Source organism: Aythya fuligula, chromosome Z (genome assembly GCF_009819795.1).
Source record: "Aythya fuligula isolate bAytFul2 chromosome Z, bAytFul2.pri, whole genome shotgun sequence".
NCBI classification, from domain to species: Eukaryota; Metazoa; Chordata; class Aves; order Anseriformes; family Anatidae; genus Aythya; species Aythya fuligula.
Window position 1 is genome coordinate 3,304,860 of NC_045593.1, and position 15,665 is coordinate 3,320,524.

General features: G+C 52.1%; 1 protein-coding gene across 1 annotated transcript in view; it reads right to left on the reverse strand.

Annotated features, from left to right (window-relative positions):
- RNF165 (ring finger protein 165) overlaps positions 1-9,322 on the reverse strand; it is a 39,199-nt gene extending 29,877 nt beyond the window's left edge. The window contains exon 1 of the mRNA XM_032205518.1: positions 9,262-9,322. Within this exon, the coding sequence (XP_032061409.1) occupies positions 9,262-9,322 (61 nt within the window). The remainder of the gene's footprint in view (positions 1-9,261) is intronic.
- Between the last annotated feature and the right edge of the window lie 6,343 nt (positions 9,323-15,665).

Consider the following 15,665-nt stretch of genomic DNA (forward strand, 5'->3'; position numbering starts at 1 on the left):
TACCTCCATTGGACTGCCTTTGGAGAGGACTCACCAAGGTCCTCTGCAGCGGTGGCAGCTCCAGGTGGGGTTATTGGGTGCCCTGGCACTTCTCTCCTCCCTGTGGCCATCCCTGGCAGGAGGGACTCACCAATTTGAGGCTTTTGGCTCTTGGATGCCACCTCCCTCCAAGGGATGTCAACTCCCATCAAGGGATGTTGCTGGTGAGTTGGGTTTCTGCAAAGGATTTCCATCTTTACATTTCCCATTTGAATTGCAGGGATTTGGGCAGGGGCCCTCACTGCTTCCCTGCTCCTATCACTGAGACCAAAAATCTGTGACCAACAACAGCAGCGTGCCAAGAGGTAGGGGGAGGCGAGGCACCAGCACCCCCTGCTCAATATGGTGAAAAAGCAGCAGCGCTTTTGCAAAATTATTTTATAGAAAGCACCTGTCCAGACCTCCCTCCTCTAAAAGCAGCGTTTTCTAGAAGTGCCCAACATGCCCACACTTTTAAAGCTGGCACTGAGGTTACGAGCAAGCCTCCAACATCCCCATGGTGCTCCCAGCACCAGCTAGTGCAGCATCCATCACCCTTCCCAAGGCAGGTGCTCCTTCTGCAGCATCTGCCAGCACAGCCTCCCCGTCCCGTCAGCCCACACAGGGCTCCCCAGGAGGTTCCCCATCTCCTGGACACGCTGTGCCATGGACAGCAATTGAGAAAAACCCACCACATCCAGAGGGAAAAGCGTGGCAGGTGCTTAAAAAATGGGAAAGAGGTGAAGGTGAGGGAGCACCGTGGGGGTAAACCCACCAGCAGTGCTGGCCAGGACGGCTGTGCTGGCACGGGGTGGTGTGGGTTTGGCTGCCAAACTGCCTGGTCCAAACCCCTGCACTAACCAAGGGTAATGAGCACTTCTGGCCTTAGATCTGGGACCGGCTCTGCTCAGGAGGAACCTCCTTCTGGCCAAGGAACGGGGGATTCACTTTGCCCCCTTCCCCTTGGTTCACATCCCATTTTTCTAAGCTTGTAACAGCCTCCTGGAAATGCTGTCCTGCCCGGGGACACCCCTGCACCCTACAGGAGAAGCCTGGATGGCATCACAGGGTGTTAAATTACCTGTCATTTTGCTGAAAATTTCAAAAAATAAAAATAAAATAAAGCCAGGAAAATAGGTTTTCAGCCAGTGGACCGGAAAATCATCATCATCAGTGACCTCGGAGCCACACATCCAGCCCCCAGCAATGAATTTAACGCAGGAAGGAGCCAAAGAGCTGAGACTGAGCAAGGACGGGTGATGGGCGTGCTGCTGCTTCAGCAAGAACACCAAGCTCTTCCCTTGGTCACCCTTCAGCCCTTGCAGATTTGGGGTTGAGGGGCTCCGTGTCCCCTCGTCCCCAACCTCCAGCTGCCTCCTGCCCACCAGGCTGGCCCACGCTGCCGTTTCCCACCCCAGGCAGTGATCAAAATGCCCCACACCGGGTTCGTTGTGGCCGCAGGGCTCTTCCCAGAGAACACAATACTCCATTATCTCCCCTTAATGCAGAAGTTCCCTTTCAGGTCAATGAGGGCTGAGCAAAACCAGCCTGCACGGCTCAAAATGGGGCGCTGAGCTGGGGTCGCCCTTGTGCAGACCCAGCACCTCCCTGCTCTGGTCCTTTTCTCATAGGCTTGCATGCAACTGAGATAATAACTATTAGAAAACGTGTTCTCTGGGCTTGTTCGTCCAAGCCCGCTCATGTCATGCTGTTTCTGTGCAGAAAGCTGCTTCGTTCCTTATCTCGGCCCCTGGAGATCTGTGGGATATCACAAATAATGATTGGACAAGATAAGGCTTTCCCAACGTGCCAGCTCCTAGCATCTAAAATGCCTCACCACAATGGCCCCGAACAGACCTGTGCCAGGGGATGCTGTATCTCATCGATTTCCAGTCCAAAACCCTGCTCTTTTCAACATGCTTTGAGCAAAATTTGCATTTTTCCCCCCATTCTCACGCCTCAAGATGCCCATCTCCAAACCCTACATCCCACCGGTAGGAGCAGAGACCAAAGACGCCTGATTTTGGCCATGCAGATCTTAATCCTCTCCCAGTCCCAAGCACCGAGGGAGCTTCTTAATTCCAATTAGCAGCTGCTGCAGTAAAGCACCCCTCCGGGGCTGCCAGGATCCATCCCCTTGGGGCTGACCACAGCAGCAGGATGCTAACAGACAGGTGATTCACAGCGCCGCCGAGTCTGGGGGAGACGTAGCACCATTCATGATGGAGAAACGCTCTTGTTTTCGGCTAAATATATGAAATAATCGCTCACCCCCCGAGCAGCAGATGCAAATTATACATGGCATTAGCCTCAGATGCCAGCCGCTGTCGTGCTGGTGCGGAGCGAAGCCGCTTCCCAAGGCTCCACCAGTCCCTTAATCTGCCTTTTGACGTCAAGTGACAAACTTCTTGCCGGGGATCATTAATGGGATGACTAATGAAAGCTGATAAGTGAATTTATAAATGAAATTAAGGTATTAATATTAAAGGCCAGGCTAGAAGAAAGAGAAATGTGGATTTAGCAATAACAACAACAAGAAGAAGAAGCGTGGCGATGGGCATGGGATTTACAGCTCCCTTCCCACCGGGCGTGTTGCAGACTTGGCATCTGCCACCCAGGGGACATGGACACCTCTCCTCGAGCACCAGCATCTCCAGTACCTTCAGACACTCTCTGAGGTTTAAAAAGCTCCTCCCAGGGCTCCTTTGCTCAAATTTGCCAGCAAATGTTAGATGATTTTTGAAAATATGCCGATAGTCCTGCAAAGACTGCCAAACTCACACAAAAACAAAATAATTAGGCTGGGGCCAGTTTGCTGCCAATTATTTTTTAACACCTGAAACTAGATTCTCATCTTACTCACCTCACTATAAATCCCAAGCAACTATTTTAAAGGTTGAGGGGTAATTTTGATTTTATGCACGTATCAGCACGCTCAGACCTTTAGAGCCAGGTCCTGTGTCCTAGCAGCTTCACCACCAACCCAAAACTCGTTTCCAGCTCCAGCTTCTCCTCTCTGAGGTCTGGGGCTCACAGCTGAGCCCATTTCAGCCTCACCTCCCACCAGCTGCCAACAAATGGTCTGAATGGAGCAGACAAACGTCCCCCAGTGCCCAAGGGGCACAGACAAATGAGATCCCATCCAGCCCTGCAGGGCTGCACAAGAACAGGCATTGCCTCACCAGCAAAACAAACAAGCAAACAAATAAACAAAACCAGGAGAAAGCCTCCTTTTTCTGTAGATGCCCAGATTATAAGCAGGAATATCATGGAAACAGGTTGGGGTGCTCACGAGTGGTGGCTCCTAACACATCCACAGCTTCCAAAACCACCCAGATCCCTTTGGATATATCCATCCGTGTTTGGGCTCGCAGTGCAGCAGAGGAAGAGATGGATGCCCCCAGAAGGTGGGTGAGGAAGCCCAGAGACCCCCACGGGAGGAGCCCAGCACTGGGAGCAGGCACAGCACGGCAGAAGCACAGGGCACTCTGCTTCTGGACGTCTTTTGGAGATTCCCCACACCTGGAGAAGACGAGAGCAGTTTTCTGGAGCAGCTCCTAACCCAAAGCCAGCCTTGGGTGCCTGGACACCAGAGCCACCATCAGCCTTGTCCAGCTCCAAGAGTCCTCCTCGAGGGCCCTTCAAAGAAAGGCCATGTCCATGAAGAACACATTGCCTCATTTTCTCCACTTTTAGGGAAATGCCTGCTCCTTGCACCATTCAAGGAAGAGAGACACACGATAACAGCTCCACAGCATCACCAGAGCCCTCCTAGGAAAATGAGCAATGGGCAGCAGCACCATCAGGGCCGGTAGTCCCCCAAAACATCACCCCACGGTGAGCCATCCCCAGAAGCAATAAAACTCAAAGGAGGCTTTTGCTAGACCACAGGGTCCCTGCTCAGTGCCTTCTGAACTGTTCAGAGCAGTTTCTTCGAAGCAGAGAAGAAAATCCCTGGCTTCGGTTAGCTCACAGAGGGAGAAACGTTTGCCAAAACCCATCTGAAACCAAAGCAGCTGGCCAAGATCACCACCTGAAATCAACGTCTTCTGATGCCAAACACTGCAGGGCTGATGGGCCTTTGTCAGGGAAGAGGCTCTCCTCTCACTGAAATGATGGATTTCATCTCTTTTGAGAGGTCCTCTGCACAGGGGCACCCAGACCTCCCCCTGCACCCACTCCTTGGGTGTCACCTCCAGGCAGGGAGGAGGACGGGGACACGGTAGCAGAGCCATCACCTCCAATTCCTCCTTCAGGGGGAGACCCCCCCAGAAAGCACCAGGATTTTTGTGCACGCTGGCATATGCAAAGTTGTGTTCCCTCAGTTATTGATGGAGACACCAAGGTTCTCCTCCAAGCTAACAAAATCCTCTTAGGAACATCTCCCTACAGGTACATCCTCACATCCAAGGGTCAGAGCCCACCAAGGTGCCCCAAATTGCCTCTCCCCATAACCTTCACAGCTTTGCTGCGGACCCTGCTCAGTTTATCCACCCAAACCAAAGCCATAATTTTCATTAAGGAGCTACAAGCCACAAGCATGCAACTTTCCTGCAGGGACATTTAAAGGAAGGGAGAGAAAATGACGGCGATTAAGGACACTTACCAAGAGACATCCATAGCATGTGCCCCACAGCACAACCCAGCCACTGCTGGGGCCGTGAAATGCAAAGGAGCAGCAGGCAGGAAAATGGGTGAGAAAAGGTCCTGGAGACTGCAAAATTAGGAGAGGAGGAGCAAAAAGGGTTAAGCAGAGGGGACTCGGGGCAGAAGTGAGCTTGATCTGAGTGCTGCCTGCCCTGAGCTCTGCAAACCCGAGCTCTCCAGCACGATGTGGGGCTCTGCCGTGTCAGAGGGAGAGCTGAGCCATTCCCCACAGACCTGAGTTTCACCCTAAGAAGGTTCAGCAGTAAGATGAGACCAAGGAAGGACTAAATTAGGGCCTCCCATGGGGTCCTGTGTGGGCAGCCAGGGGAACCGTGACCCCCGTGCCCAGCCCTACCGCAGATTGACCCAAACTGAAGCAAGAACGGGGGAAAACGGGCATTTTCCCCACCGGGTGCTTGTCCCTGCCCCGAGCCCACCACACACATCGTGCTCACAAACCACACATTGCCCTTCTCCGTCCCAGACTTCAGGTGGCCCAAACTCCTGGGCTTCGAGCAGGGAGCCTGCAGGAAGCAGTGCTTCAAAGCTTTATTTCAGAGACCCCCGTTTAACAGGAAAGCAAACCCTGGTGTAATTGCTTGACTCTGGGAGCTGCGTGTTTTGTAAAACCACCCAAATCCCGTGGTATTCCCCAAAGTCCTGACGCCTGGCAGTGCCGTCACAATTCCCCCAGTTGCAGTCAGCTCTGCTCTTGGGGCTTAAAGGTGCTGAGTCTGATTGAGGCACAGGAGACCTGCAACATACTCCCAGCTCTGTACTTCCAGACATTTTCCCCACAAAAATCTCCCCCCCATCCAAAAATAATCAAGCTCACACTTACTCCGTGGAGCTCCTTCCAGGCAGCTCGCGGAGGCAGTGACCAAGCCCACAGGTGGGTGTTTCGGGGTCCTGCTCTCCCCCAAAAAATGGGGCCAGGTTTTGGTGACCAAGCACCAGGGCTGAGGGGTCCCCAGGAGGAATTTTGGGACTCCCCTTCCCATCCCATCCCAGACACATTTGCTTTTTCACTTGGGCACAAACTCACCGCTTCTTAACTAACACACCTCCATGGGGCCGGATCCACACGGTAAGTCCACATCAACGCTCACCAGACTTTGCTGATTATTCCCCAAACGAGGAACAGCAAAACGTGACCACCATCCCTTCACCTTTTCCTTAAAAAACGATGGAAATGGTGACCACAGCCCGAGCCCGGATGGGTCCGGCCCCCTTTTAGCAGCACGGTTATTAAATTCCCGCAGATGCGTTTAAGACCTTTACACAACCCTTACATAAACCAATCTCAGAGCCGGTTTTGTCCGTGTTCGGGATTATCCTCCTCCCTGTTACAGAAAGAGGTTATTTAGAGCAGCCCACGGGCTGGGGTTGGTGCTGGAGGGACAGAAGCGCTGCGTGTGCCTCCACACCCACAGCAGCACCCGCACGGGATCTGTCTGGGCTTTCCTCAGCCCAGAGATGCTAAAATTAAAAAAAAAAAAAGATTATTTTCTCTGTCCAGGTGGCTTTTCGAGACTCAGGGTGTCAAAGGAATTAAGTCGTTAAAGTGCAGATGTGTTTGATGGATTATGAGCCGCGGAAGCCCGCTGGTTACCGACTAATAACGCTGGGAGCTGGAGGGGGGGAGATGTTTCCTCTCCTATGGATGTGTTTCTAACAAGACAGGTCAAAATATGATGGAGGTGATCAATAGCTTAGGACATGTCGCCATTAACCCAGCAGCTTTTTATTACCAGATTACCGAGGTGTGATTAGAGAGCACGCTGACCGCCCCCTTTTGCTCTGTACCAGCACCGCTTTGTAGGGTAGGACCTCAGGGGCTGCAGCCACCCACAGGTCCAGGGGGGACAGGGTTTATCCACGACAGGGTTTTGGGGCAGGGTGGGGTGGAAGGGATTCATTTTTTTGCTGTTGTTTTACACCATAACCAAAACTCTCATTGTTTCACGTGGGGTGGGTGGGGAGGGGGGGGGGGGTTGAGTAACTGTAAGAAACGAAGGGAAAAAAAAAATAATAAGGAAAAATAAAAAGAAAAAAAGGTCACATCAGAAAATGATCAGCCCCAACAGGCATGCACGTCTCCCTTCATGCAAGCGAGAAGCACAGCCTCCCTCCTCGGGGTGTGCGCGGGGACATGTGTGCGGAGCTCAGCGCTGGCCCGGGGCGAGGATGGAGGAGAACAAAGGGGCACGGCACGCACTGCACCCAGGGGGGCCCGCTGAGGGACGGGGGGGGGGGGCCCCGACAGGCACCCAGAGAGACAGAGGAGGAAGTATGGAGGAGGAGGTCGTGACTCAAAAACGGAACAGAAAACAAAAAAAAACAAAAACAAAAACAAAACAAAAGAAAAAACTGAGGGAAAAGCCAGGAGGGAGGTGGAAAGGCACGGCCTTTGCAGAATGATGCGGCTCCTGGAGGGGTGCTGGGGGCGCCTCGGACCGCTTGCTTTTGTTTGGCTGGCTAGGGCAGCTCTGTGGGGATGGTGGCAAGGGGATTTCAGTGCTGGGAGCTGCCGAAATCCGCCTTGCCCTGGGTGAGGATGAGCACCCGGCCCTGCGGCTCCCCGTCTCCTCAGGGCGCCGCTCGGACAAGGTCCCCCCCCGCGCCCCAGCCCCTCTCCTGCTGGCCCTGGCACCCATGCACCGCCCTGCAACCAAAATTTGAGGGTTTTACAGGACCCTTCTGCGGGCCTGGGGCAGATTTTATGTCTCACGAGCCCGGGGGCCGACTCCGTGACCACAGCGGGCGTCAGAAGATGGAGGGCCCGGAGCAGAAAGAGGCAGCCAGGGCACCAGCAGCCGGGACGGTTTTAGGGCCCCGGCGGGCATATTTACAGCCCTGGGACCAAGGCACGGAGACTTCTCGCCTGGCAGATGGCGAGCACGCATCCGTGCTCAGATATAGGGCCACGGGCAGGGGGGATTTTATATTTCCCAGGGCCATTCACCTCTTGTTAATCAGAGTTAAGGGGGGAGAGAACTCCCCCTGTCCATCCGGAGGCCGTCCCTCGGTTTGGTACCAGTCTGCTAAGGAAGGTGTAACAGAACTAAGATAAAATCAGTGGCGGACCCTTCATTAATTATCCATCTTTTCTGATTAATAGCTTGGATTTATGCTTTTTTTTTTTTTTTTTTTTTTTTGGCTATTCAGTTGTCAGGCAGGATTCTGCATCGGCACACTGGCAGCACAGAGCGTGCGTTGCGGGAGCAATGTATACACAGAGTAATGCTGAGGGTTGATATGGGATGGGGAAAAAAAATGTATCTATGTTAAAAAGCCCCCCTATGTGCGCCAGGGAGAAATCCACTCACTCAGACCTCACGATGAGGGGGGTGGGGGGTGAGGGGGAAAGCAAGGAAAAAATCTAAACAGCAGGATACGACAATAAATGGGAAAACAGCAATAGAAAAAGCACACTAGGTTAATATAGGAAAACTAGTTTCTTTATTGAGAGATCGTATATTAGTATTAGTGGAATCGTGTGTAACAATGTCATCATGCACACAATACAAAAAGGCAAGGCCCACCATGCTATGGAAGGGCAACAGAACAAAAGCAGCGTACACTGAGCAGATGTATAGGCTACAGCACATTACTTTTCAGCAGGGTATGTCTCTACAGAGAGATTTACATCAGAAACTAGGTAATGTAAAAAAATACAGACCATGCTTTAGTTTTAGTACAAGAAAAAAGGTGGAGATACACAACCAAAGGGTATTCGGTACAGAAAATTACCCACAAAATAAGAACAGGAAGTAATTCAGCACAGCAGAAAATAATGTTATCCCTGGTTGATGGAAATCCATTTTGCTGGTGGGGTGTGTGTCTAAGGGGGGGGGGGGGGGCTTTATTTTAAGGGGGGGGTCCCCAATTGCCATCCCGCCCCCCCCCCCCCTTTGATTCGGGATGTTACGGATCGCACCGAATTGTGATTTTTTTAATTTTTTTTTAAATTTTGGGGGGAATTTTTTTTTTTTTTTAATTTTCTCGTGGTTTTGGCAGCGGGACCTCCCTGCAGCCCCCCCCCCCAAAAAAAAAAAAAAAAAAAAAAAAAAAAACCCAGCAAAAGGAATCCCCGGAGCAGGGATTTACAGTGCCATGTCCTCAGCCGCACAGGATGGGGGCACAGATGGCAGGGGGTGGCCGCTAGGCTACGCGGAGGGGTGGGGGGGAGTGGGGGCGGGGGTGGGGGGCAGGTTAAAAAAAAAAAAAAAAAAAAAAAAAAAAAAAAAAAAAGGGTGAATTAAATAACGGAACGAAAACTAACGGAAATCGGCGTTTACAACAAAACAATAATAACAATAATAATAAAAAGAAGGGGGATGGATCTATGGAAGCGCAGGCAAGGGGGGGGGGGGAAGAACAAGCGGGATGCTGGGGAGAGGAGGGGGGGGGGGGAAACAAAAGAATATAGGGAATTAAGGGAAGGGGCGTGGGGGCCCGGCTGGGGTTTGGGGCAAGGTTTTCGGGGTTTTAGGGGGGTGTGGGAGCATCCCCCACCCTATTTAACCCCCACCCCCCACCCTCCTCCAGCCGGTTCGGGCGGCCCCGGGACGCGAACCCGCGGCGTGGCGGTACCTCTGTTGCGCACGGAGCCGAAGACGGGCAGCACCAGGTAGCCGACGTGCACCAGGACCATGCTGCGCGCGGGGCGGCGCGCGGCCCGGGCCCCGGCCCCAGCGGCTCCTCCAGCGGCTGCAGCGGCTCCAGCTCCAACCCCCCTCCCCTCCCTTCCTTCCTCCCTTGCTCCCTTCCTTCCTTCCTTCCTTGCTTCGCTGCTTTCCCGCTTTCCCGCCGGCCCCCTTTGCTCTTGCTCGCGCTCTCTGCTTGCTTTCCCGCGGCGGTGGCTGCAGCAGAAGCAGCAGCAGCAGCAGCAGCAGCAGCAGCTGCAGCGGCGGCCGGGCCGCGCTCCCCGCCCGCGCGCGCGCGCACGCGGGCACAAAGGCGGCCGCCGCCAATGGCAGCGCGGCGCGGGCCCGCGCGTGCCCGCCCACTAAAAGGGGAGGGGGGGGGGGGGAGATGATGATGATGAGGGGGCGCGGGCACGCGCGCAGTGTGGCTGAGGGGAGTTTTTTTGGGAGAGGGGGGGTTTGGGGGGGGCGGGGGGGGGGGGGATATAGCTAAATCAGTCTTCCTGACTACATTTATAAAATAAAGATTAAAACCCATCCTGGTTTTAATCTTTATCCTGTGGCAGGTCTGCCCCGTTTGTGCACGCAGGGTAACGGGAGAATGGGAAATAAATAAATAAATAAGTAAATACATAAATAAATAAATAAATAAAGTAAGTAAGTAAGTAAGTAAAACGCACGCACAAAAAATCGTCGCTTTCCGCCCGTTTCTGCCGGCTGCCCCAACGCCAACTGCCTGGGTGGCAGGTGGTGGAGGGGGGCTGGGGCTGCGGCATGTACACAGACACACACACACACACAGCAGCCCAATCCCCAACACCACGGCTCGGCATTATAAATGAAATTAAAATTAAAGTGAGGCCTGGGTCCCCACCTGTCCTCACGGCTGAAGCTCAGCACCCACAGGCTCCCCCTGGGGTCCCTGCAGCCCCGTCTCGGGGTCCCGAGTTGTCCTCCAGCAGGGATGGCAGGGCAGGGATTCTGCCATCTCCACAAAAATGGGGTGAAACCCTCCAGGACAGGGGAGTGGGATCAGCCAGCTCAAAACCCCACATGCCAACATCATCCGAAGCTGGCTTTTCCTTGCAGACCTCCACCACAGCAGCAGAAAAGCCCTGGTGAACACCTATACACACACACACACACGGATATATAGATATATATCTATTTAATGTATCGTTTAATTTTATTTTTTCCCTCAGAAATTGCCACAGCCGGCTCCAGGAGGACGTCTCGCACCCACAACAGCAATGCCATCGGGTTGCAGATGGGAAGATGTGGTGTCCACACCACCAGCACGCCTGGTGGCACGCTGACAGGGTTTTGGGGCTCTCAAGGTCTTGCTGGGGGATTAAACACCCTTCTGGGCTTGGAGGGTGGTGATCAGAGGAAATCCTACAGGGAGAGGTGGTGCCGTGGCACCACAGCATGGCCCAGTGCGATGGGAGCCCCAGCTGGGCTTTGACACCCGGGTCACCCCAAGGCTTTGTTTGAGGCTTATGCTCAACTAAATTCACACTTATTTTGCTATTTCCATAATTTCATCTCATCTTTTGTGTGTGCTCAGTGTTTAAATGTGCCCGTTTTAGCCAAAGCTCGCCCCAGGACATACACAAGCGCTGCAAGGCGGCATTTACACCCTGTATTTGTCCAGCTGCAGGTAAATCCCGCTGGGCTCACTTTTCCTGTAGCCAGGATGCTGCAGCCAGGTGTGAATCCAACCCTGCCGATGCCTGGGATGCTTTCACACCCACCAGCCCTTTTTGGCGTGATTTTTGGAGCCTTGATCCCCTGCTCCTGGGGATGGGAGCGCAGGATGCGGCTGCAGCCCGTGCCTCCGGCTCTGGTGCCATCTAGTGCCTTCCACCGGCTGCTTCCAGACCGCATTTTCCGAGCTAAAATGTCGGTGGCCAAACCGGATTAAAAACCACCACTAACCGGCCTGTGAGGCACTTTAATAACACGGTTTTTTTTGCCTTGTGGGGAGCTCAGCCCCCCCTGGTAAGCGTGCTCCCCGCCTTGTGCAATGCCCAGGTTGGCCTGCTGTGAAAATTTCCCTAATAATTCCTCCTAATGAAGGCCTGATGCTTCCCAGACACAGAAAAGGTCCTTGGATTATCCACGGGGCGTGGAGGACGGCCTGGTGTGCCCCAGGAACCTTTCCTTGCGATGGAGATGACCCAAACTGCATTTTCAACACGCTGAGCCTTGTCCCAGCCATGCCGCGAGCTGCCTTTTGCAGGCTCCCCTCTTTTCATCGGGATTTATCGTGGCTTTGACCTGGAAGCACGCTGGTGGCAGCACCACGCCGCCCACCCCAGCTCACCATGCTGTGACTCACGATGCCCCGGAGGCACACGCCGCAGCTCCTCAATAATTCAAGGGCAGGCGTCTGGTTACTGCTCCCGTCTCAGTAACACACCAGCCCTGCCCCTCTCCAGGCAGCTCTCCTGGAGCCTCCTCCATTCCTTGGTCCCCACAGTTGCCACCAGGAGATGACCAATTCCTCAGGAATCTGGGGTCATGATGGGCCAAAATCATTCAGATCACTCAGAGAAGCACTTCCCTAAGGCGGGTCGATCCCCACAAAGCTCCCCAGCTTTCCATGCCCACCTTCAAGAGCCAAGCCCAACAGCTCAAAAGACCTACCCATCTTCCCAAATCTATTCATTAACCCTCACCACTGCTTTATTTAAGTGCAAAGCAGCTTTCTTAGGGTGCCCTTCCCTGAAAGCACAGCTCTCAGGCACGGGAACAAGGAGGGGACATCTCAGGGACGTGCTGCTGACCAAGAGGAGAGCCCAGTGAAGGAGGTGGTTTCCAGCCCATCACCACGTCCTGGAGAGCCTCGCCTGTGCTCCTGGTGCAGATGACAGATCCTGTAAGAGCTGTGAGAGCTGGCAGGAGGAGGGTGTTGGGGAGATGTCCCGAAATAGACCCGGGGCGCCCAGCTGGGGCCGTGCAGTGGGCACAGCTCCTGCCAGGGGTATTTGTATTGGAGGTTTTGTCACACGCGGTCCGAGGAGAGTGGGATTAAATGGACCCGGGTGGGAAGTGTGATCATGGGGAAAAGCAGTAAAATTACTGCGTTGTGGATCTCTGTCACATTCCATGCCATGTGAGACGAGCTTTGACTAACACACTGCAAGAGCAACACGTTTCTCATCAGGGTCTCACCAGCATCGCTCCAGCCCAACCACTCCAACATGAAACCCCCTTCCTGGGGGCTTTGTAGGCACCCTGCTTCCTTGGAAGGACCTGGAGGTCCCAGCTGCCAAAGGCTGGGGATCCAGGGGGTTAACATGGCAATGACAGGAGCAATCAGGATATTTTAGCATGCGAGTAATTAAATCTGCCCGTGGTGAGTTTCTGAGGAAGCTGATGCCTGGTTCAGCTGTGGCTGCGCAAGATGTTGGCTCCCCTAGAGAGACCGGCTTTGAAACCACGCTACTTCGGTGTTTTCACGAGTGACCTTGGCGTAGAGTTGGAGATTTCTACTGAAAACTGCTGAGCAGGCGGGCTCGTGCAGCACTGCCAGCAGGGGAAGAAGTGGATGAGCTGGAGTGAGACGTGGCAGTGGGGTTTGGTGGCATCAGCCTTAATGCAGACACACAAGGACCCAGCAGAAAGGAGGTGGGAAAGGTTTGGGTGCCCTTGATCAGGGGCCAGCCAAAAGCTATCAGTGGGTGAAGCTGTGGGCAAAGCAAATGTGATCCTCAGCTGTAGGAGATGGGATTTTGTCAGAGCCACGCGCAGGAAACCCGCCGTGAGAGGCAGCAGCCAGGCTCCAGGTCTGCATTCAATTTGCGTGGTGTAGAGTAATGAAAAATGAATTTTGCAGAGCTCTAATTTGTTTTGTTTTTCCAGCTGTAAGCTACCGTTTAGTTCCAATAAAAGGAGAGCAGCCACCTTATTTGCACCAAAGCTGGAAGTAAAACAAGATGTGTTCGTACACAAGGAGGTGCTTTGCAGGAGGGCTGCCCCTGTCCCTGCAGAGGGGAAGTTGCAGCTCCGTCCCTGCAATGCTCGGGAGAGAAAGCATCTGGCATTCACAAGCTGCAGCCCTAAAAAGGAGAGGGAAAAAACAAACAGTACTTCAGCAAATGGTGGTGAAGCACTCAGCAAAGGACACATTTTGCGGATCCTCCAGGGAAGGCGAGAACTAATTTGTTCGGTAAAACCCTTTCACTTCCCATTTTAAGGCAGACAAACAGAACTCAGCCAAAAAATTAATCTGCACTGCAATGACTTCACCGTGGAAAACAATACAGAATGCGAGCTGCTCGGGCAGCTTTTGTCAATTCTCATACAGCTCCAGAAACGACAATCCCCACAAAGCAAACTGGCCTGAGCCACGAGGGATGTGCTGAGCGACTGCAGGGAAATGTCAGGCTTTACGTATGGCGTGTGCTGAAGCTCAAGGACGCTGGGTTTCTCCTGGTGATGGAGAAAAAGGGCTCGGGGAGGACGTTGCCTCTCATCTTCCCACATCTGCACCAGACTCTGTGATGCTGTTCTCTTGCTGGTGATGTGCATGAAACAAAATCTCTGGTGTCCATGTTCATGGCAGCAACCTGGCCCCCAAATTCCCATTTCTAAGCTTCACAGAAGCCAAGAACTCAATGGGGCTGAAAAGCGAACTGACTTCTGTTATCTGTCTGGCTATGCAGAACACGTGGATAAATGGCTCTCACCACCTGCACCATGGAGAGCCTCCCCGTGTGACAAAAGCCATCAGAAATAAACCACACTACCCTGTCCGGCTGGAAACATAATGGATTTTATATTCTCATTCCTGCTTCCATATTAGTGGAGGCAATAGATGGGAGTTTAGGGGTTCCCCAAACGCAGCTCAGCGTGGCACCACCTCTTGTGGCCTGCAGGACCCGGGCACGGCTCCACTGCTGGTCTACACCTCTCTTTCAAATGTCAGGTTTCAGCTTGCCAGCTCTTTTAGGCCACTGTGGTTCTTGTGGGGAAAATCTGTGTGCAGCAGGATCCCAGTGGCCAAGTGCTCTGCTCAGCCTGCAGGGACCACCAGGAGGACAAGGGGACGCGCTCGGAGGAAATACCACGAGGAAGCTGCTCAGACAAACAAACAAAAAAACATCCCAAACAAGATGATATTGTTTAAATAATACACTCTATTTTATTTTGTCTTAAAATAGTTTAACCTTTATGCTACAGACTTGTTTCAAAAAACAGAAGGTCTCATCTTGCACCAAAAATATATATATTTATATATATATATATAACACTCTGTTTTATTATTATTTTTTCTCCAAAGACCATTAAATACAAGATGGAAAATGAGAACTAAATAACGAGTGTCGAGAAGAATCAAACATTTTTTTTTTTTTTAACTAGAGTCACACGTTTTAAACATTTAACTTCTAAGCAATGATTTGTCTTCACTACAGAAGATTCCAAGTTCACACTCCAGCAATTCAGGAACTGCTAAAACCATGAAGGGCTTGAGCCAATGCACACTGAAGCTGACGGAAAGCCCCGCATCAGCTCCGGTGGGCTCTGGATCAGGCCCTAAGTGCATTGGTTCTTAGCCATACAATGGCTAACATTTCACTTTCCTGCTGAGAAGAGCAAAACCATCCAGGCACCTTTTGCTCTCTTGTAAAAAAAAAAAAATAGTAATAAAAAATAAAAACAATAAAACGAAAACACTTCCTATTTATCCAGTGATTGTGGTTTTCGGATCACTATCATTTCAAATTTGTTAGGAATAAAAGAAAATAATGTAGTGTTTTAAATAAAATAAAAAGAAAACCTGTATCAGACTACGATACATGAGTTGTTTAAACAAACACAGTGCACAATTGGAGGAAGTTTGGTTAGGACGCAGTCGCTTTTATATATACATGGAAGTCACATCATATACAAACTGAAAAACAGATAGTTTGCGATTTTAATGGAAGGACTACAAATGGGTCCCTGCAGCTTTCCTCGAAACTGATCTTTAAACGACTCGATCAAACAGCAAGAAGCAGCCACACAAAATCCAAAAGTCACCTTACAGCATGTGTGCCAGCCCACCAAAATGACGGCCGAGGTACGCGATGAAAACACGAGGAGAAAAAGATCAGCAGCCTCTGCTGATAGAGTGTCCTGATGGTGCAGGCTCTTTTTTTTTTGTCCCTACTGCAAGGAGCGTGGGCTCCGCTCCTCCCTCCCACCCCCGAGAAAGAAACCCGTCGCTAGAAGCACCACATACACTGCCTGGTCATGCAATACACTTATCACAGCTCCACGTTTTAGAAAGCTTTAAACTGGAATAACAATCCCTTACCTAGCTGTTCTCTAAAGTGCAGTCATAACCTTTCTGCTTATTAAAGA